The 16,495-nt window shown below is 33.3% G+C and overlaps 2 protein-coding genes and 1 long non-coding RNA gene across 4 annotated transcripts; 1 reads left to right on the plus strand and 2 right to left on the minus strand.

The window, feature by feature from the left end:
* Positions 1 to 194: 194 nt before the first annotated feature.
* LOC130641823 (uncharacterized) lies at positions 195 to 3,789 on the minus strand. 2 transcript variants are annotated; one of them, XM_057448796.1, is made up of 4 exons: positions 3,553 to 3,788; positions 1,132 to 2,469; positions 952 to 984; positions 195 to 876 (listed from the first exon to the last, which is right to left on the minus strand). In XM_057448796.1, the coding sequence occupies exons 1-4, from the start codon at positions 3,638 to 3,640 to the stop codon at positions 797 to 799; spliced, it is 1,539 nt and encodes a 512-aa protein (XP_057304779.1). In that variant the 5' UTR covers positions 3,641 to 3,788; the 3' UTR covers positions 195 to 796. The 2 variants fall into 2 exon arrangements, with proteins under 2 accessions (XP_057304779.1, XP_057304778.1); XM_057448795.1 differs by having other exon boundaries at positions 195 to 984; positions 3,553 to 3,789.
* Positions 3,790 to 5,782: 1,993 nt separating this feature from the next.
* Positions 5,783 to 16,199, minus strand: LOC130641836 (uncharacterized). The gene is made up of 5 exons (XM_057448823.1): positions 15,751 to 16,199; positions 9,152 to 9,338; positions 8,380 to 8,722; positions 7,678 to 7,740; positions 5,783 to 6,564 (listed from the first exon to the last, which is right to left on the minus strand). The coding sequence occupies exons 1-5, from the start codon at positions 15,933 to 15,935 to the stop codon at positions 6,218 to 6,220; spliced, it is 1,125 nt and encodes a 374-aa protein (XP_057304806.1). The 5' UTR covers positions 15,936 to 16,199; the 3' UTR covers positions 5,783 to 6,217.
* On the plus strand, positions 11,036 to 11,505 carry LOC130641839 (uncharacterized). Its single transcript, XR_008982506.1, has 2 exons — positions 11,036 to 11,282; positions 11,420 to 11,505. It is a non-coding gene; the product is annotated as an uncharacterized LOC130641839 (long non-coding RNA).
* Positions 16,200 to 16,495: the final 296 nt, after the last annotated feature.

The following is a 16,495-nucleotide window of genomic DNA, read 5'->3' on the forward strand; positions in this document are numbered from 1 at the left end:
CATTTATTTTAATTACAGCCATAAATATTTTAATTTTTGTTGAAGTTTAACGTACCATGCTTCGTAGGGTTTCGGCAAAGTTTAAAAATTCTAAGGATTCATTATCCACCATTTCATCTTTGTATCGTTCGTTAGTGATATTCAACCAAACTGTATATTGACGATCTAAAAAAATCAAATGGAGAAGAATGGAGAAAATCTTCTTTTTTTTAAAGTTCTTTAAGAATATTCGATGAATTGACTGTTCCCGCTAACCGCTACTTTAGAAGAAGTTAACTGTATTTGGAAAGCCATTTCACTGTTTCTTCGTTTGTGGCACAACAGTACGAAGAAACATAGCTCGGAGCGTTCCCCTAAAATCTTTGTGATAAAGGCCCCCTTGTGCGCGAATGGAATAATTTTCAATTTCTATAAACATCAGATGCAGATTGGAATTAAAGCGTACTCGACTTACCCCCACCCCTAAGACATCAAATCTGTTCTTAGTCAAAGATTAAAGACAAGTCGAACGAGCAATACTGTCTGCGGACACGTTCTGTTGCTTAAACGAGAGTTTTTCCTCTCGTTTAAGCCATAGAAATAAGGCTTATATAAGGACTCTAATATATAAACGTTAGAAGTAAAAAGGTTCAATATAAACTGAGACTATCCAGGAGAATTAAGTACGTAACTAAGTAACGGGTAGTTTCAACGTCCTTGGAGATTCCATTGTATAGCATTGCTCTAACTTGCTTGCATGCCACACAAGGCCATTAGCGGTCAGTACATGGCACTAAATGGGTTGACAACACTCTATTTAATTTGCGCCGGAATGGGGACTCGAACGTGGAATCTTATGATTGCGAGTCGAATGCGCTACCACTACACCATTCCCACCTATACCATTACCAATAAAATTAACTGAGCGTTGTGCGATAATAATATACGTTTTAAATGAGGAGTCTTTATTACCTGTTGGTAGCAACCCCGGAATGGACGTACGCTCTAAAATAAACACAAGAAAAACTTTAATTATTTAATTAAGGTAATGAAACTAAAAACAAAATCTGAAGACGCTAAAAAATGCATTATGCAACAACTTTTAGAGAAAACTTAACTAGCGCCCTTCTTTAACGCCTAAATACAACTTACTCTCGCTTATGTCCAGAACATCAGGGCGTTCGACAAATGCCAACATAGATTGCAACCTTCCAGCCTTCACAGCTCTACTTGCGCATTTTCCATTTTTATAACATTGTACGGAATAACATCTTTTACCAAGAAGAAACGCAGCATCACAAAATAAATCGGCGCAACATAAACTTAAACAAGCGTGGAAACCAGGCGTTAATCCCCTAAAGGTGTATATACCAGCTTTCTGTCCACCAATCAGAACGTGATTCTTCATTACTTTGTTATGCTGACAATGGCGTGTCAAACTGTCCGGTACATTGGGCTCTTCCCCGTCTTGTTTTTCATTGCTTTCTTTCTTAGCGGTTTTCTCGTACAATCTTTGCCGGTCACGATCAAATTTCCACGATAAATAACGTTCTTGATCTCTCTGCATTTGCAGTAAATTTTCATGTTTTTTAGAAATTTTTAATTTCTCCTTACCAGCTATGTCTCGCTTTTTGATGACGTAAGCAAGTTGCGATGGTAACGTTGCTTGGCGCGAAGCGGGAATCATTTGACATTTTTCGAAGCTATAGCAAGATACAGTGTAACACGTTTTTTCTACCATGAACGAAACATCACAGAGCTTGTCCTTACAACACAAATCAACACATTGGCGCATGTCCCCGATCTTTCCATAATCGTAGAAATCTCCTGAATCTGGTCCGTATTTTAGTGATACAGATGTAAATATTCGCGCAGGAAAGCATTTATCGCTTTTTACAATAACAGGAGGTTTCGCTGTTAACAAATTATTTTGTTCGCTAAAAAATAACTCCGCTTTGCTAGTTTGGTCTTTTTGAGAATCTTTTTGTATGATAACCCGTTTATCGCCCGATTTATTTCGGATCGTAGCACGTGGTAACTTGAACTGCTGTCTAACTAAAGGATTAATGAAAGTCCGTTCTTGAGCGGAAACATCTTTGTAAAAATGGGGAGTTATGCGATAGGCTAGCGGTAGTGTCTGACTTGGTGGACTCTTCATGAATGTTTTTAGAGCTTGAGTGTTTGTGTCCTTTAAACGAAGTTTGTGATGAGTGACGTAAGCTAGTTGAGGATTTAAATTGACACTCTTTGCTGGAACAGGACGGCAAAGAAACTGGTTGTTGCAACTCACTAAATAACAAATCCCTTTCGCCATGAAGGCTACATTGCATCTTACTTCGTTGCAGCAAAATTGAATGCATTGTGATATATCTTTTACTGTACCGACTTTCTTGAACTGACCGGCTTCTATTCCGGCGTTCAATGTTTGATCTCGAAGTACACGCCCGGCATTGCACGTCCAATCTCCAGATCTCGGATACAGCGGAGAGGCTAAACAAATAATCGGCTATGTATATACTGTGAAATAGAGAGAATGTTTGGTTCGGTAATTCTTCAAAATTATTTTAATTCTTAATGAAAAATAGGCGTTCCAAAACCTTAACTAGGATTAACAACCCTTTTTTTGTTTTAACTTTTTTAACTCCATCTTAGTTAGTAAGGGAATCACATGTGCATCATAAGAAATAGCGAACTAAGCAAATTAATTACTTTTTGTGATTTTCGCGAATTTTATCCACATTCTGTATGAAATATTCCAGAGTGGTCAATTATCAAAAAAAAAGCAATTCGAGCAAGTTCAATTAAAGGCCACCTTGTCTTAATAGCCTTGGGATAAATCACCATTGCGAAAAACTGGTAGAAAAAACTTTAAAATGTTTCATTCGCGAAAAAAGAAACTTAAAGCTAACATTGCACAAATAACAGAGCCAAAAAGAAAACAGTTTTTAAAAATACAAATATATAACACGAGAAAAAAATAGTATCGAAGTGTCTTTGCTACAGGAAAACCGAAAACCCGGTGCTGGATTACCTTTAGCTTGGGTTTTCTCGAATACATTGTACTGCAGCAAACATGTTTTGAAAGCATACACAACAACAACCAGATTTTCAGTAGATTCAAAACACAAACAATGGCACGCTGCATGAATTCAGCATTTTTTTCCTTAACACCATTCAGAAATGATTTGCAGCTAGCTCACTCAGCTGTATTTGCTAACTTGCATCTGTTTTGCACTTTATTTAAGATTTATTAGACCATTCGAGATTGTCAGAAAGAGAAAAAAAGCATCACTTTTGTATTTTTAATGCCGTCCCCAACCTCGTTCCAAAAATCTTTTAAAAAATTAAAAGCAGCGCTCCGTAATAGCAGTTCAGGGGCCAAGAGACCCTGTGTTCGAGGATATCTGTCCGCGAATTACTAAAACCCTGAAAATCAAAATATTAACATAAGCAACTTCAACACCAGGGGCCTCTTTAAAGAAAAAGAGGTCCTAGGATCGAGGTTTTTACTCGACATTATTCTTTTTTTTTAATTAACTAAATAAATAAACAAATCAATGAATATCACTGTACCTTGGAAAAGATTGAAAAGTGTGATAAATATTGTGTATTGTATCCATGTTGTTAAAATGACTTTCTTTAATTTTACGTGCACCGACATAAGTTCTTTCCTTCACATGCCATACATTCATCGAAACTAATTCTCTTCATCCAACATTAACATAAAAACTTGAAACGTTTTTTTGTTCTTTTTATACTCTTATTATATAGTTTTTTAATTCATACTTCTTAAAAATAAAAAAAAGGGATTTGACATGAAGCACAAATTAGGTTTCATTTTGATTGGTGTAATATAATGCAGCATAAAAGAGGGTACGAAATGGGCTGCGCGTATTTTAAGATTTAGTGGCCTACACGAAATCCAACTGAGGCGGTGAAAACATTTTAAATGTGCAGATTTTGCAGGCAATGCTAATAATAGCAACTATACAAATTGCACCTTTATTTAAAGTCACATCTCTTCTAAACGCAACAACGAAAAAGTTTGTCATATATCTTACTAGACTGACCGTGCTACCAGAAGAGAGATTATAGTAAACTAGTCGTTAGCCCGTGAAAAAATCCACGAGTTCGCTCGTTCTTTTTATACTTGCTCAGCTAAGCTACCATTTTGCGTGACAGACGGACAGACGTATACGGGTATTATCATATAGATAAATAAATAAATGCAGTTGCTTTTGCTCGAATAAGAAAATAATGTATCTTATGTAATCTTACAATCTCCAATAGAACGCATTATACCTAGATTGCAGAGATACAGAAAGCAAAGTTATCTAACTTCTAGGTTCTTCATTTTAACTCTTACAAGTAAATAACAAAAAAAAAGACTATTTCTTATAATAAAACTTAGTTTGCATGGAACAAACTTCGATATTCCTAGTCTAGAACAGACAGCTTATAAAACCTCCGAAATTATACGCCTTAACCATATGGCATTAGGTAAAGGTTGAGTATTATGTATCCTGCAACATTATTCTACCATGTGAAAGTGATAACTTTAAACAATAAATTTTAACATCCCAAATTTTAAAACAACTTTTCAAGCGATCTAAACCTTTCCAAGCCAGTTTTATTCTTGCAAAACAGAACGCCTGCTAGAGATGCAGGCGCTGTAGGAATTCTAAACACAAACAAACGCAGCTACAAAAAAATTTGCAATATTCTGCAGCATATTTCTGCAGTCATGCGCATTATGATTGCAAACTTTTGCAAGTAGCATAAAAACAAAAACCACATCACTAGCAACATAAACTTCCATTTCGATATCTTCGCGAAAAAAAGCAAATTCTTGTTTCAAAATCCGTGCGGTTTTAAATTCCGATTGCAAACTCTTCCAAGTCTCTGCGGATAGCATGGTTGAACTCTTGTTCGCACCGTATTACCTCACAGTAGAAAAATCGATTCAGATTTTTTAAAAGGTTCAATAATTCCATGCGCATTGAGCATGTTCCGCTTCATTGTGTTCACTCACAAAAGTATAATTCATATAAAAAACACCCCCAAACCAGACTTCTCATCACTGCGTAATCGCTGTACTTCGAAGACACTGGGAACTAAATTGCGTTTTTTGCTCAAAATAGTAAAAAATAGTAGGACAGCGAACAGTTTGAAGTTGGTTGCCATGGTATTTTTGACAAACTTATATGTTTAAGTTGCAAAACGCGGAATTTTTTAAATGTTGTTTGACGATGTAAAGTAAAGCGAACCACTGAACAGGAGCAAAACAAGAAAACACGGTGGCGAAAGTTGTCGTTAAGAAAACACGGTGGCGAAAGTTGTCGTTTTTATACTCGCTGCTCAGCTACCTAAAGTAAAATATTCACATGCTGGAAAGAAGAAACAAATAGGAATAACATTTGTTTCTCTATGCCAATAAAAATCAAATGCATTTAATATCTGCAGCTTTAACCTAGTCTTCCATCTAAGCAGGAATTCCAGAAACCAATTTATGATAATAGCGAGGTTGGGGAACTAAACTGTCAATTGAAACAAGTTGGAAAATCAATAAATTAGAAGATACAACGCAAACGATGACGTATATATTTATTGTATATTATCACTTCAGAACGGAAACTGTTATAGCCTTCTATTAAAAAGGTCTGGGAACTAAATTGTCAAATGAAACAACGAATGGGATTTCTTAACAAGATATGCATGTGAATAAACGTGTCAGACGATTTGCTCATGTTAGGTGCACACCAAATCTCTTAACGTTCATAAAGAGTAACGACGAAATAGAAAATATGGAACAACAATATGTATTTATTTCCAACTGCAAATTTCCAGATGGAAAAAAAAAGTCGATAAATTTGTTATATACCCTATGTTTCTTCAAATATATACAAATAAAATATTAAGGCTAAAAATATGATAAATATAACTAAATACATATAAAAATGAAAGAAAAAAGCATGGATCAAAGAAAAAAAACACAGCCAAGGAGATAAGATGAAACATAACAAAATAAGAAAAAGCTCCATCTGAGTTTATCCCGACAGCATAATTCAGCTCTTCTCTTTCACTCCACTTCATGTCGAGTGTACAAGAAACAAAGCAAAAACTAACATTGATACATTATTCCATCATTTAATTACCTGCGGAGAAGTTTATTCTGACGGCATAATTCTGCTCACCTCCTTCATCCTCAGTCTTAACAATGATGCATTATGTCATAATTTTACGAGAAATGTTTTCGAGCTGTATCAACCTTCCCATACGCTATCAAAGCATCCTTCAAAACCTGATTCGTTGCACAGCTACCTCCACCATCTTTCCAAGCTAATAACATTTGAAACGCTTTTTCTGCAATGTCATCATAATTTATATGGTCCTTATGAATCATTTCGATTTTAGAATTTGGTACTTTGAGTTTTCGTCCTAGATGTTTCCAATAAGTGGCGATATCTTTGGATAGTTCTTCCAATGTTTCTTCACTGGGCTGCGCACTTAAGGTGAGATCAACCGTGCAGTATTTTTTGCTAGGACTTGGTGTCATAGGCGTATCCCTATTTCTCTGGTTGTCACCTGATAAGGAAATAAGAAGCGTAAAGTAGAACTTTTCAGCGACAAAAATATCCCCCTTAGAAATAGCTACAGGCTTATGATTTTTGCTACGTCCAAATTTTGATTGGTTGATAAAAAAGGTACTTTGCTGTCGAAAATATTAAAATCGTTATATTATTACTATTTTTCAGGATGAAAACCCTTTAACACAAAATTAATAAGCAAAATAACCAATCAAATACAGTAATATTATTAAGCTGAAAATTTCTACGGTTTTTGTCGACATCCTTTCGCCGTTAAACGCAATTTCTGGTCAATTGTTGCTCCGCGACGGAAATATAATTCTCAAAGTGGAGTGGTCACGAGTTATAGCTAGTAGACAGCATGTGCAAGGGTCAATAAAAATCAAAAATGTCAAAACAATTTTAGACATACTTTTTTCGAAATAAGCAACAATAAAAATGAAAACTGTACAACAAAAATTCGGAGGTACGAAAATAAAAAGGAAGTTTAATATTTTTATTACAAAAGAATTACCATCAAGTGCCAACTGCCTTGTAACATAGCCAACGTGAAAATGTAATACCAATTTGTAACATTTACACAACACACTGGCGAAAATTTTTTTATGGTCGGAAATTTTCACGAAAAAAATTGGGCGATTCAAAAAAACTAATTTTTTTTTTGCCTTTTCGCGAATAATCAAAAATTTAATTTCGCCGAAATATACTTTTTTTGAATAATTTTTTTCTGCCTAAACATATACAAGTACTAACCACACACGCATTTTCTAGTAATATTTTTTATTTTTGAAATTCCCGTAGAATAAAATTAGAATAAACTTTTAAAATTCGCGGAATTTATTTTAACGGTTTGTCAAAAAAACATTTTGCGAACCTAATTTCGAGAATTTTCGAAAGGGTTAGCTAAATTTTACTTAATTTCCCAGTTAAAACGTTTTAGCATAAGTACAACTTCTTTTCAATTTCTCAGTGTTAATAAAATAATAAAATGTTATCGAAATTGGAAACATTTTTTGGCGACATATAAAAAACCAGTCGTTCTTCCCACAATTCCACTAACTTAGCTGATCGCGAAAACTTTCTTTTGGGTAAGGAAATAAAAATCACAGACCTTGCTCACTCAACCTTCTTTTCAATTGATCAGCTGATTCTGTTACAGGCTTAGGAGTTGTATCTAAAATAAATGCAATATACTGCAGAATAAAAAACATAATTTTAGAGAACAAAAAAACATAATTTCACATAATTTTTGGTTGAAAAAAATGGCTAAAAAAAAAGTTAGTCGCCCCCGCAGACATCTTTAACATTAGCTAAAGATTTTCCATTTAAGCATTCGTTAAGGTATTTTAGTGTTTCAAACAATTTATAGCGAGTAACATTTTACCCAAAATGGTTTGATACGAGAAAAAGGCACAGAAATAAAAACTGCTTGAATCATCCATACAATCCAAACATTGATACTCCGGTAGCTACCATATTAAACCAGTTTTGCTCTGTAAATATTCGCTGTGTCAGACCAGAGGTTTTTGCGTTATATAATAATAGGCGTTAAAAGGCTACCCTAGCTACCATCTTGTTTGTAACAGAAAGCTTACATATTTATTCACAATTTAAGAGAATGCACGTTGATTTACGAATGGCGCAATTTTATTACATGTGAAAATGATTACAAATAATTGAAAGTTAGCGCTCCTGGCATACTAGGAGAAAATTAAATTTCGGTTCAGAAAATCCAGGATATGTCTGTTAAGACATGACTACTTTAAATAAAATTTCGTCTTAAAAAACTTGTGATGGCAAAAGTCATACTTACAAGTCCCATAATTCAGATGATTAAGTATTTCACTGCAAAGAGTTCCTTTGTTATATCTCAAAGAGTCACTCCCCTTACAGTGAATTGCAATAGGTTTGAACTTGCGCAATACGACACTACCAGAGGATCCAATATCCGTGTCAGCGTTATAGTAAACAAAGGGACGACCAATATTCGATATTTTTTCATAGCTAAATTTCTTTGTTTCTCCTTTTGGATGCTGAAATATAAAAATGTCATCACCAATGTTGATGTTTTCTTCGTTTTGGAATTCAATTGGATCAATGCAGAAATTATGCTGAATTAAATCATGATCACAGCCAATGATTGTGTAGTCCAACACCTAAACGAAAAATAAACGCTGCAATATGATTTATATCGATAGATGAAATTATCCAGTTGTCCAAAGGAAAAGCAACAAAACTAATAAATGCACAAGTTCAGACGATATAGTAGCGTTCACCAGCATTATCAACACACATTAGAAGAATTTACCAAGGCAAAGCAATATGCTTAGCATATGTTTATAAATGCTTATAAACGTTATGGTAATAGAAAAATATGAACTTGACCATTTTTCCTAATTCTTTAAAGGCAATAAAAATTCATCAACATTATTATTTTCTTTTATTTTTGATTTTTATAACTAAAAAAAATTATTAAAATCTTAACTGTTTTTCATATGATTTCTGGTTTGTCGTTAACCTAAATAATTGAATTTATTTTGGGAAAAAAACTTTTGGCATGTGACTAAAGAATGGTGAAACCTTACCTCTTCGGTATAGAACAAGACATCAGGCATGAGACGGGCGTCGGCACCTGGTAAATTTCCTTCATAATGAAATCTTGCAACAGCATTGGCGGCATCTTCTTTGTTATTTATCACGTGATTATTTGTAACAATAACATGATGTTCTGTGTCAGCAATTTTCAATGTGGCAAAAAAACCAGTACCACGTCTAAGAATGTAAAAAAAAACACACTAAAACTGAGAATATATAATGGAATTTGCTAAATATCAATCAAATATGTTTTTAAGGATTCCCAGTCTTTTTGGAAAGATAAACAAGTATTTTATTACTTTGGAAAATACTCACCTGGTATAAAACCTTTTTTAAAAGTCAATATTAGAAAGTATTTCGCTAAAAAAGTCCTGAAGTTATACCTAAATTATTTTATTGGAGTAAATCAAAATTCAAATCAAATCAAGTTAGTTTATGATCAAAGACATTGATTGAAGTGTTGTTGAATGAGATCAGAATTTCTTTATCTATGTTCAACAGCTGTTTAACGACAGGAAAGTTAAAATTGAATATTTTGTGAACATACACATTAAAAAACACTACAAAATGGCTTAAACAGCTAAAAAGTCTGAATTACTAAACAAAATTTTAGTTTCCACACCAAATATTAAGTATATTGCGATTTAGCAATTGACTTTAAAAATTCCAGTATGACTTCTTCTTTTAACTTTTTGATTTCTCCAGTTGACCTTAGAAACTGCCACACACTGAAACTCGATTGCTGATTAGGAAACAGTTTCTAGATATTGCATCACTCTATAATAATTATGTTAACTGTCTGTTCGCCCGTGATGTGTTTGTTTTCCTTTCACCTATTGCCATAAAAATGTTTCAATTTTTATTCAACAAATTAAACATCACGACATCCAATAACATTAATTTAACATCAATAGCTTAATGTATAGTTATAACTTTGAGGCCAAATAAATTGGAAACATGTTATTTTTTACTACAAGGGTATAACTAAAGACCATCAATGGCCTATTTTCAAAGCTGGGTCAACCTACCCGTTTCGAAACAGATGGGTTGATGAGAAACCTTCGTTATTGAAAAATCTTTCACAATGGAAAAATAACATGTTACAAATATATGACCACTTAGGATTTAATTAAAATATGTCTTGTTTGCACCCTTTAAGTTTCACTCACAGTATTTCGAAACCAAAGCCAGTTAAAAGTCAAATTTAAAAAAAAGGAAAATCAATCTAGTATCACAGGAGCTTTCCAACATAATCTTGTGTCATTTTTTGTTAATTTTTTGAATGCAAGAATAATATTTATATGTGTTCAATGGTTCCAGCAGTAGGGCAGTGTGTGTGACAGATATCAACGTCTTTTCAGGGGCGGATTTAAACTTGGGCCACTTCGGCACTCGCCTAAGGAGAAATTTTGCCATTGAGAAAATCATGTGTATCTAAAAGTAGAAATTGAGTTAAAGCAACACATAACTTTTATTATAAGCGTTTAATAAGGTTCCTTTGCACCCAAGATCCGAGTTAAAAACTTTATCCCCACCCAGGAGTGCTTGCAGAGGCTCGACTCTCCTTCGATGCGCTTTGCCGAAGTACTATGGTTTTCACAGTAGTGGAACTACATTTTGCCACATTTTGCTGATTTTGTTGCTCTCTATTCCTTTGTTTTCTCGCCGCAAAAACAGTCGACTTTGACGACCGCCAAAGTGTGGACTTTTGAACCCTCCTAAACAAAAGAAAAACCAAAGAACTATGACGTCAAGAAGAATCTCGCCGAAGTGTGGACTTTTGGACTGTGGTTAAAACAAAAGAATTTGTGACGTGAAAAGAATCTCGCCGAGGTGTGGACTTTTGGACTCTGGTGGTCAGTTCGATAGGTTTGGCCAACTCCTGTGAGCACTGAACTGAAAGAAGGCTAAGAAATCTTTTGTATTGACTTGCACAAAGTAAACGGAAGTTTTGAATATATGATTGCGGAATGAAGTCGAGCAATGCTGCTAAGAAGAAACATTACTGGAAGACATTTATTCTCTGTGTCGCCTGTGATGGCAGGAGAAAAGCAGTTTGGCAGAAAAGCAGGCTTTGACTTAACAAAAATCGTAGCATCAATTTAATGACTACGCTTTCAGGTACATCTGTTTACTTTTAATTCCATTGATCTTAGAGTGAGATTCATAATTGCTTTCTATTGCTGTGCTAGCAAGTGTGAACATGAAACTGCTAATATTTTCACCTTGTGTTATCTTGGGTTTCTTTTTTATTTAAGAACAAAACATTTTAGAACAACACAATAAATCGAATAGCTGGCCATCTGGTAAATGTGTAAGGTATAACAATTTGTTGACTTCATAATAACTTGTATGTTAACTTTTGTAGATTCAAATCTTCTGGCAGTAGACACTTTCCAAACGATTTTACAACATGTCACAAGGCCAATAAAGAGAACACTATTAAAATCTCTAGCGTCATATCTAAATAATCCCTGAAGATGTGCTATTTATATATATATACAATTTGAATAAGAAAAAGGCATGGTTTTATTTAATAGGCGAAATGGCAATGGTTTTCACATTTTCACTAAAGAAGTTGTCATGCTGATAGGCATGGATAATGTTTGTGGTTTTATTAACATGGTGAAAATGACTTTTAGCATATATACTTATTACAACCCTATCCAGATAGACACAAAAATGTGTAATAATGTAGTTAACGATATCTGTTCTTGACTGATTTTGTATTGTTAAAAATTTAAAGTATTTATGGTAATTATCGCATATTAGCTACAAGGTATACTCAAGTTTGATTCAACATTTTAAAAGTGTGAGCGTAACTATTGTTAAATAGTGTTAACATAACTATTCCCAATAGCATAATTGCAAATGTTATCAACTCTATCAATGTGACACGAAGAGTCATTGTTTAATATTTTTATTAAACAAAAGTTTTGCGTAGAAACTAAATAAACTAGCGAGAAGGCATTGTTGGTTGCGCGGGTTAAATAAAGCTTTCAAGCGATAGAAATTATTATAGTTTAACAAATATTGAAACTTTAATTTTGATAGAAAAGCTATTTTAGATCGTGTTTTTTATAAGTTTAAGAAGGAAAAACGGCGATAGAAATGTTTTTTTAGATCAGCTTTTCAAAGTTTAAAAACGAAAAGCGGCGATAGAAATGTTTTTTTTAGATCGCATTTTAAAAGTTTAAAAACGAAAAGCGGCGATAGAAATGTTTTTTAGATTGCATTTTCAAAGTTTAAAAACGAAAAGCGGCGATAGAAATGTTTTTTTAGATCGCATTTTAAAAGTTTAAAAACGAAAAGCGGCGATAGAAATGTTTTTTTAGATCGCATTTTAAAAGTTTAAAAACGAAAAGCGGCGATAGAAATGTTTTTTTAGATCGCATTTTAAAAGTTTAAAAACGAAAAACGGCGATAGAAATGTTTTTTTAGATCGCATTTTAAAAGTTTAATAACGAAGAGCGGCGATAGAAATGTTTTTTTAAATCGCATTTTAAAAGTTTAAAAACAAAAAACGGCGATAGAAATGTTTTTTTAGATCGCATTTTAAAAGTTTAATAACGAAAAGCGGCGATAGAAATGTTTTTTTAGATCGCATTTTAAAAGTTTAAAAACGAAAAACGGCGATAGAAATGTTTTTTTAGATCGCATTTTAAAAGTTTAAAAACAAAAAACGGCTATAGAAAAGCTTCGTTATGTCACATTTTAAAAGTTTAATAACGAAGACGGGCGTAAGAAATGATTTTTTAGAAAGTTAAATAACGAACAACGGCGATAGGAAAGCTTCGTTAGATAGTGTTTTAAGTATTTAAAATGTTATCAACTCTATCAATGTGACACGGCGAGCCATTGTTTGATAGTTTTATAAAATAAAAGATTTGCGCGAAAACTAAATAGATAGCGAGATGCTTTGTTTAAATCTTTTAAGAGATAGAGCTGTTGCGCGCTAGAAAAAACAAAGACAATGTTTTTAACAATAAAATGTAGCGTGATACTATAAAACGTCAAAAGTTATATTTTTAGATTTTTTCTTTCTTCGGTATTAAAATTTAATTTGTTTTCGAAATCTTATCGCGAAGGGAAAAGTCCCGAACGTAGGATTTTTCCGTTTGCGTTGCTAAACGTTGCTTTTTATAAAAAGAACTTTTAAAAGTTTCGCATGTTAAAAAATATGTTTCGACGATAAAGAAATATTATTAAAAGTTTTAAAAGTAGCATTAGTTTTTTTTAAATATTTAGACCATTGGATTTGTTGTATTTTAAAAGAGCTTGTGTTTTTTAAATAAATCGAGATTAAAATCGCGTTACTATAATTAGTTTCGTTGTTAAAAAAAATAAAAATTCAATGGCCTTCGCGTTTAATTTTTTCTCGCGCAGAGTATTTTTTTTAAACAATGTTTCTTGCTATGCTTTTGTTTTTAACACGAAGCAATTATTTTCGCGCAATTTGAAAGGAACTCGCTATCCTATTGTTTTTTTTAATGAAAGCAATTATTTTTGCAAGTTAAGCATACGCGTACGCTTACATCTGGACTGTACTGTAGGGCTAAATATTTTTTGATTGAATGTTCTGCTAAATCGGTGTTCATTTTTTCGTTTTCGTAGTTTGTTGTGTTGTAAGTTTGTTTTTAATTAGCTATTGCTGCTTAAAAATCCAAATTTTAAGTAGTGCTGGTTTTTACCTGTACAAAATCTTGATATAATCTTGCCATTTTTTATTTTATTGTATTTATCTGTTGTTGTTTATGTTGTTGTTGCTATGATATAATAATACAAATAAAGCCTATTTACATATGCACTTTTGTGTTGTTGTTTTTTGCTTATTTATCTTATAGGCCTCTTTTTTATTCCTTCTTATAGGCCTCATGTTATTACCTATTTTAAATAGATTAAATGTGAAAAGTTTTTACCTATTCAAAAGAATTATGTACTGAACTAGTTTCTGAAAATTTATAGCCTCAATATTAGCCAAAAGCTATTATATTCACGCTTGCAAATATTTTTGTGGATGTGGAAGAAAGAAGAAGTTTTGCTGGCTGGCTAATTTTAGCCTTAATTTTTCTGAAAACATTATTTTGCTTTCACTTGAATTTTGTGATTGTATTTTTTTTTAAAAAATATTTAAGAGATGGACCTGTAAAAGTCCTGTCTGCTGCAATGTGGAGTGCTGAAATAGGTAATTAAGCTAAAGCTTCTGGGGCTTTGCCCCAGACCCAACTTTGGGGGTTAACAGCGACCCCCTCTAGACCCCAGCTGATTTGACATGTGGAATTTTTGCTGCACAAAAATTACGTGTGGAATTAAGCTTAAGAAACTAAGCAGAAAAAATCCTGTATCCGCCCCTGCTTTTGATATAGGGGCATACGGTCACTAAAAAGGTAGAATAGACATGGTTACAAGCTATGGATGTTTGTTTCTTAGAAATTTGGAATGTTTTTGCAAAACAATAAAAAAAGTATTTCTTTATTTACTTGCTTGATTGTTCTACTCCTGTCCTTTGTAGTTGTTGTAATCCTGTGCAGTTAATTTAACTTGCCAACTTCAACACAGTTAATCAACTACTGTGCGAGTTTGTGCATGAAAAATATACGAGTAATTCCTTCAGCAGCACGCTGAAGGAATTACTCGTATATTTTTTACTTCAATAAAAGCTAAAGCTTAGCTTCACTAGATTGATTTCTCATTGCTTTCATCTTTTAAGGCAATGAACTTTTGATGTGTTAGTGGGAATGAAAAGACATGACATTTTTATGTTTATCGCGGATTAAAATAAACAAGTGATGAACCATGATCTTTTGTGCCAGCATTATAACAATAGATTAAAATCTTTAGGTTTAAAATTTAAATAAAAACAATTCTTTTAAAACATGTGCTTAATGTCTAGGATTTTTTCTTATCTCTATCGACTTGCAAATAGAACAAACTAGTCAAGAAACTAGTCAAGTCCATGGAAAAATCCACTGAGACAGGATAAAAACGAAAAAGAATCATTATTTGAATTTTGATGATGCATCAACCCATCTACAAAAAAAATAATTCAGAAGCTTGTTTTCATGTTGCCTCTATTGTGTAGAGCTTGAAGCGCTGATCAAGAAAATGTATAGGATGAAGTACTTTTGACAAACAGTTGAAGAGATATTGAGGTATAAAGGTTTTTTGATGACGTCATTAACCCGTTTATTTCGAAATGGATTGGGGGACCCATGTTTGGGAAAATTACCCAAATTGGTCCTAGGTGGTCCCTGGTTACCTATGCGGTGAAAAATCATTGCTGTCCCCAACTTGTTTCCAAGTTATTTGGCCCCAAAGTTTTCAGTGCATTGTAATGGCTTCATTAATTTATTATAAGATATTGACGTTAAAGTGGTAGAAAATTTAACATATTAGACATGCATTTTTCGGCTACATCAAAGGAAAATGAAGAAATTCCACCATTGGGCAGAACAGTACCACCTGAAATTCTGCCTGGGAAAATGGCAGCCCTATTTCTTCTTCTTATAAATGAAACATGTTTTTATCTTTTCTCAGAAATAACACTTAGATTTGAACAAATACATTATGTACAGAAATTAAAATTTACCTAACACTATCTTCGGAATTGCAATATATGTAACACACAGCATTTTTACACTTTGTCAAGTTTCCAGCATCTAGCATTCCATCTCCTTGGTCCAAAAGGACCTCTTTCCGCTCATTGTATTGTTGATTTGCACAAATACCTGTAGCAGGTACAGCCTGGTCATTATCAACAATCGATGTAACCATTTCTAAACCAAAGTTTAGCTAGCTACAGCTATGGTATGTGTAATGGTTAATGTTTACGTTTTGAAGCTGGCTAGCGAAACGGTACTTGTCTGTTGTGCTGCTCTTTGTTTACCATTTCATTAATGAATTCCCACTTTACGTCGCCGATACACGCGGGATTTTGTTCGTTCGTAGTATTCTTGGAAATGTGTTTTGGGTTATTGTATTTTAACGGTACATTAATTAATATGAAGATAAAATTCGGCATTTGAAAATATTTTTAAATGTAATATAAAACTATTGAATGATGCATCTACTTTCAAATCCTATTTTTTTTTATATATCGTTTCTTACTATTTAGCAAAAAAGTCACCGTGGAGGAGCTTAATCTAAACAAACGGCCCTATGATTACCGCCGTATAGATGTCAAGTTGAGGAGTAAGCTTTCTAATTGCAAATGAGGACTTACCTTACGGAGTAAGCACGGTTGGTTCTCAGTATTGTTCGTAAAACCCAAGTATATTATTTAAACTTGAGGTACCGTTGTGTTGCTAAATAATTACAGTACAGTTAAAGAAGCG

This window comes from Hydractinia symbiolongicarpus, chromosome 4 (genome assembly GCF_029227915.1).
Source record: "Hydractinia symbiolongicarpus strain clone_291-10 chromosome 4, HSymV2.1, whole genome shotgun sequence".
Taxonomy (NCBI): domain Eukaryota; kingdom Metazoa; phylum Cnidaria; class Hydrozoa; order Anthoathecata; family Hydractiniidae; genus Hydractinia; species Hydractinia symbiolongicarpus.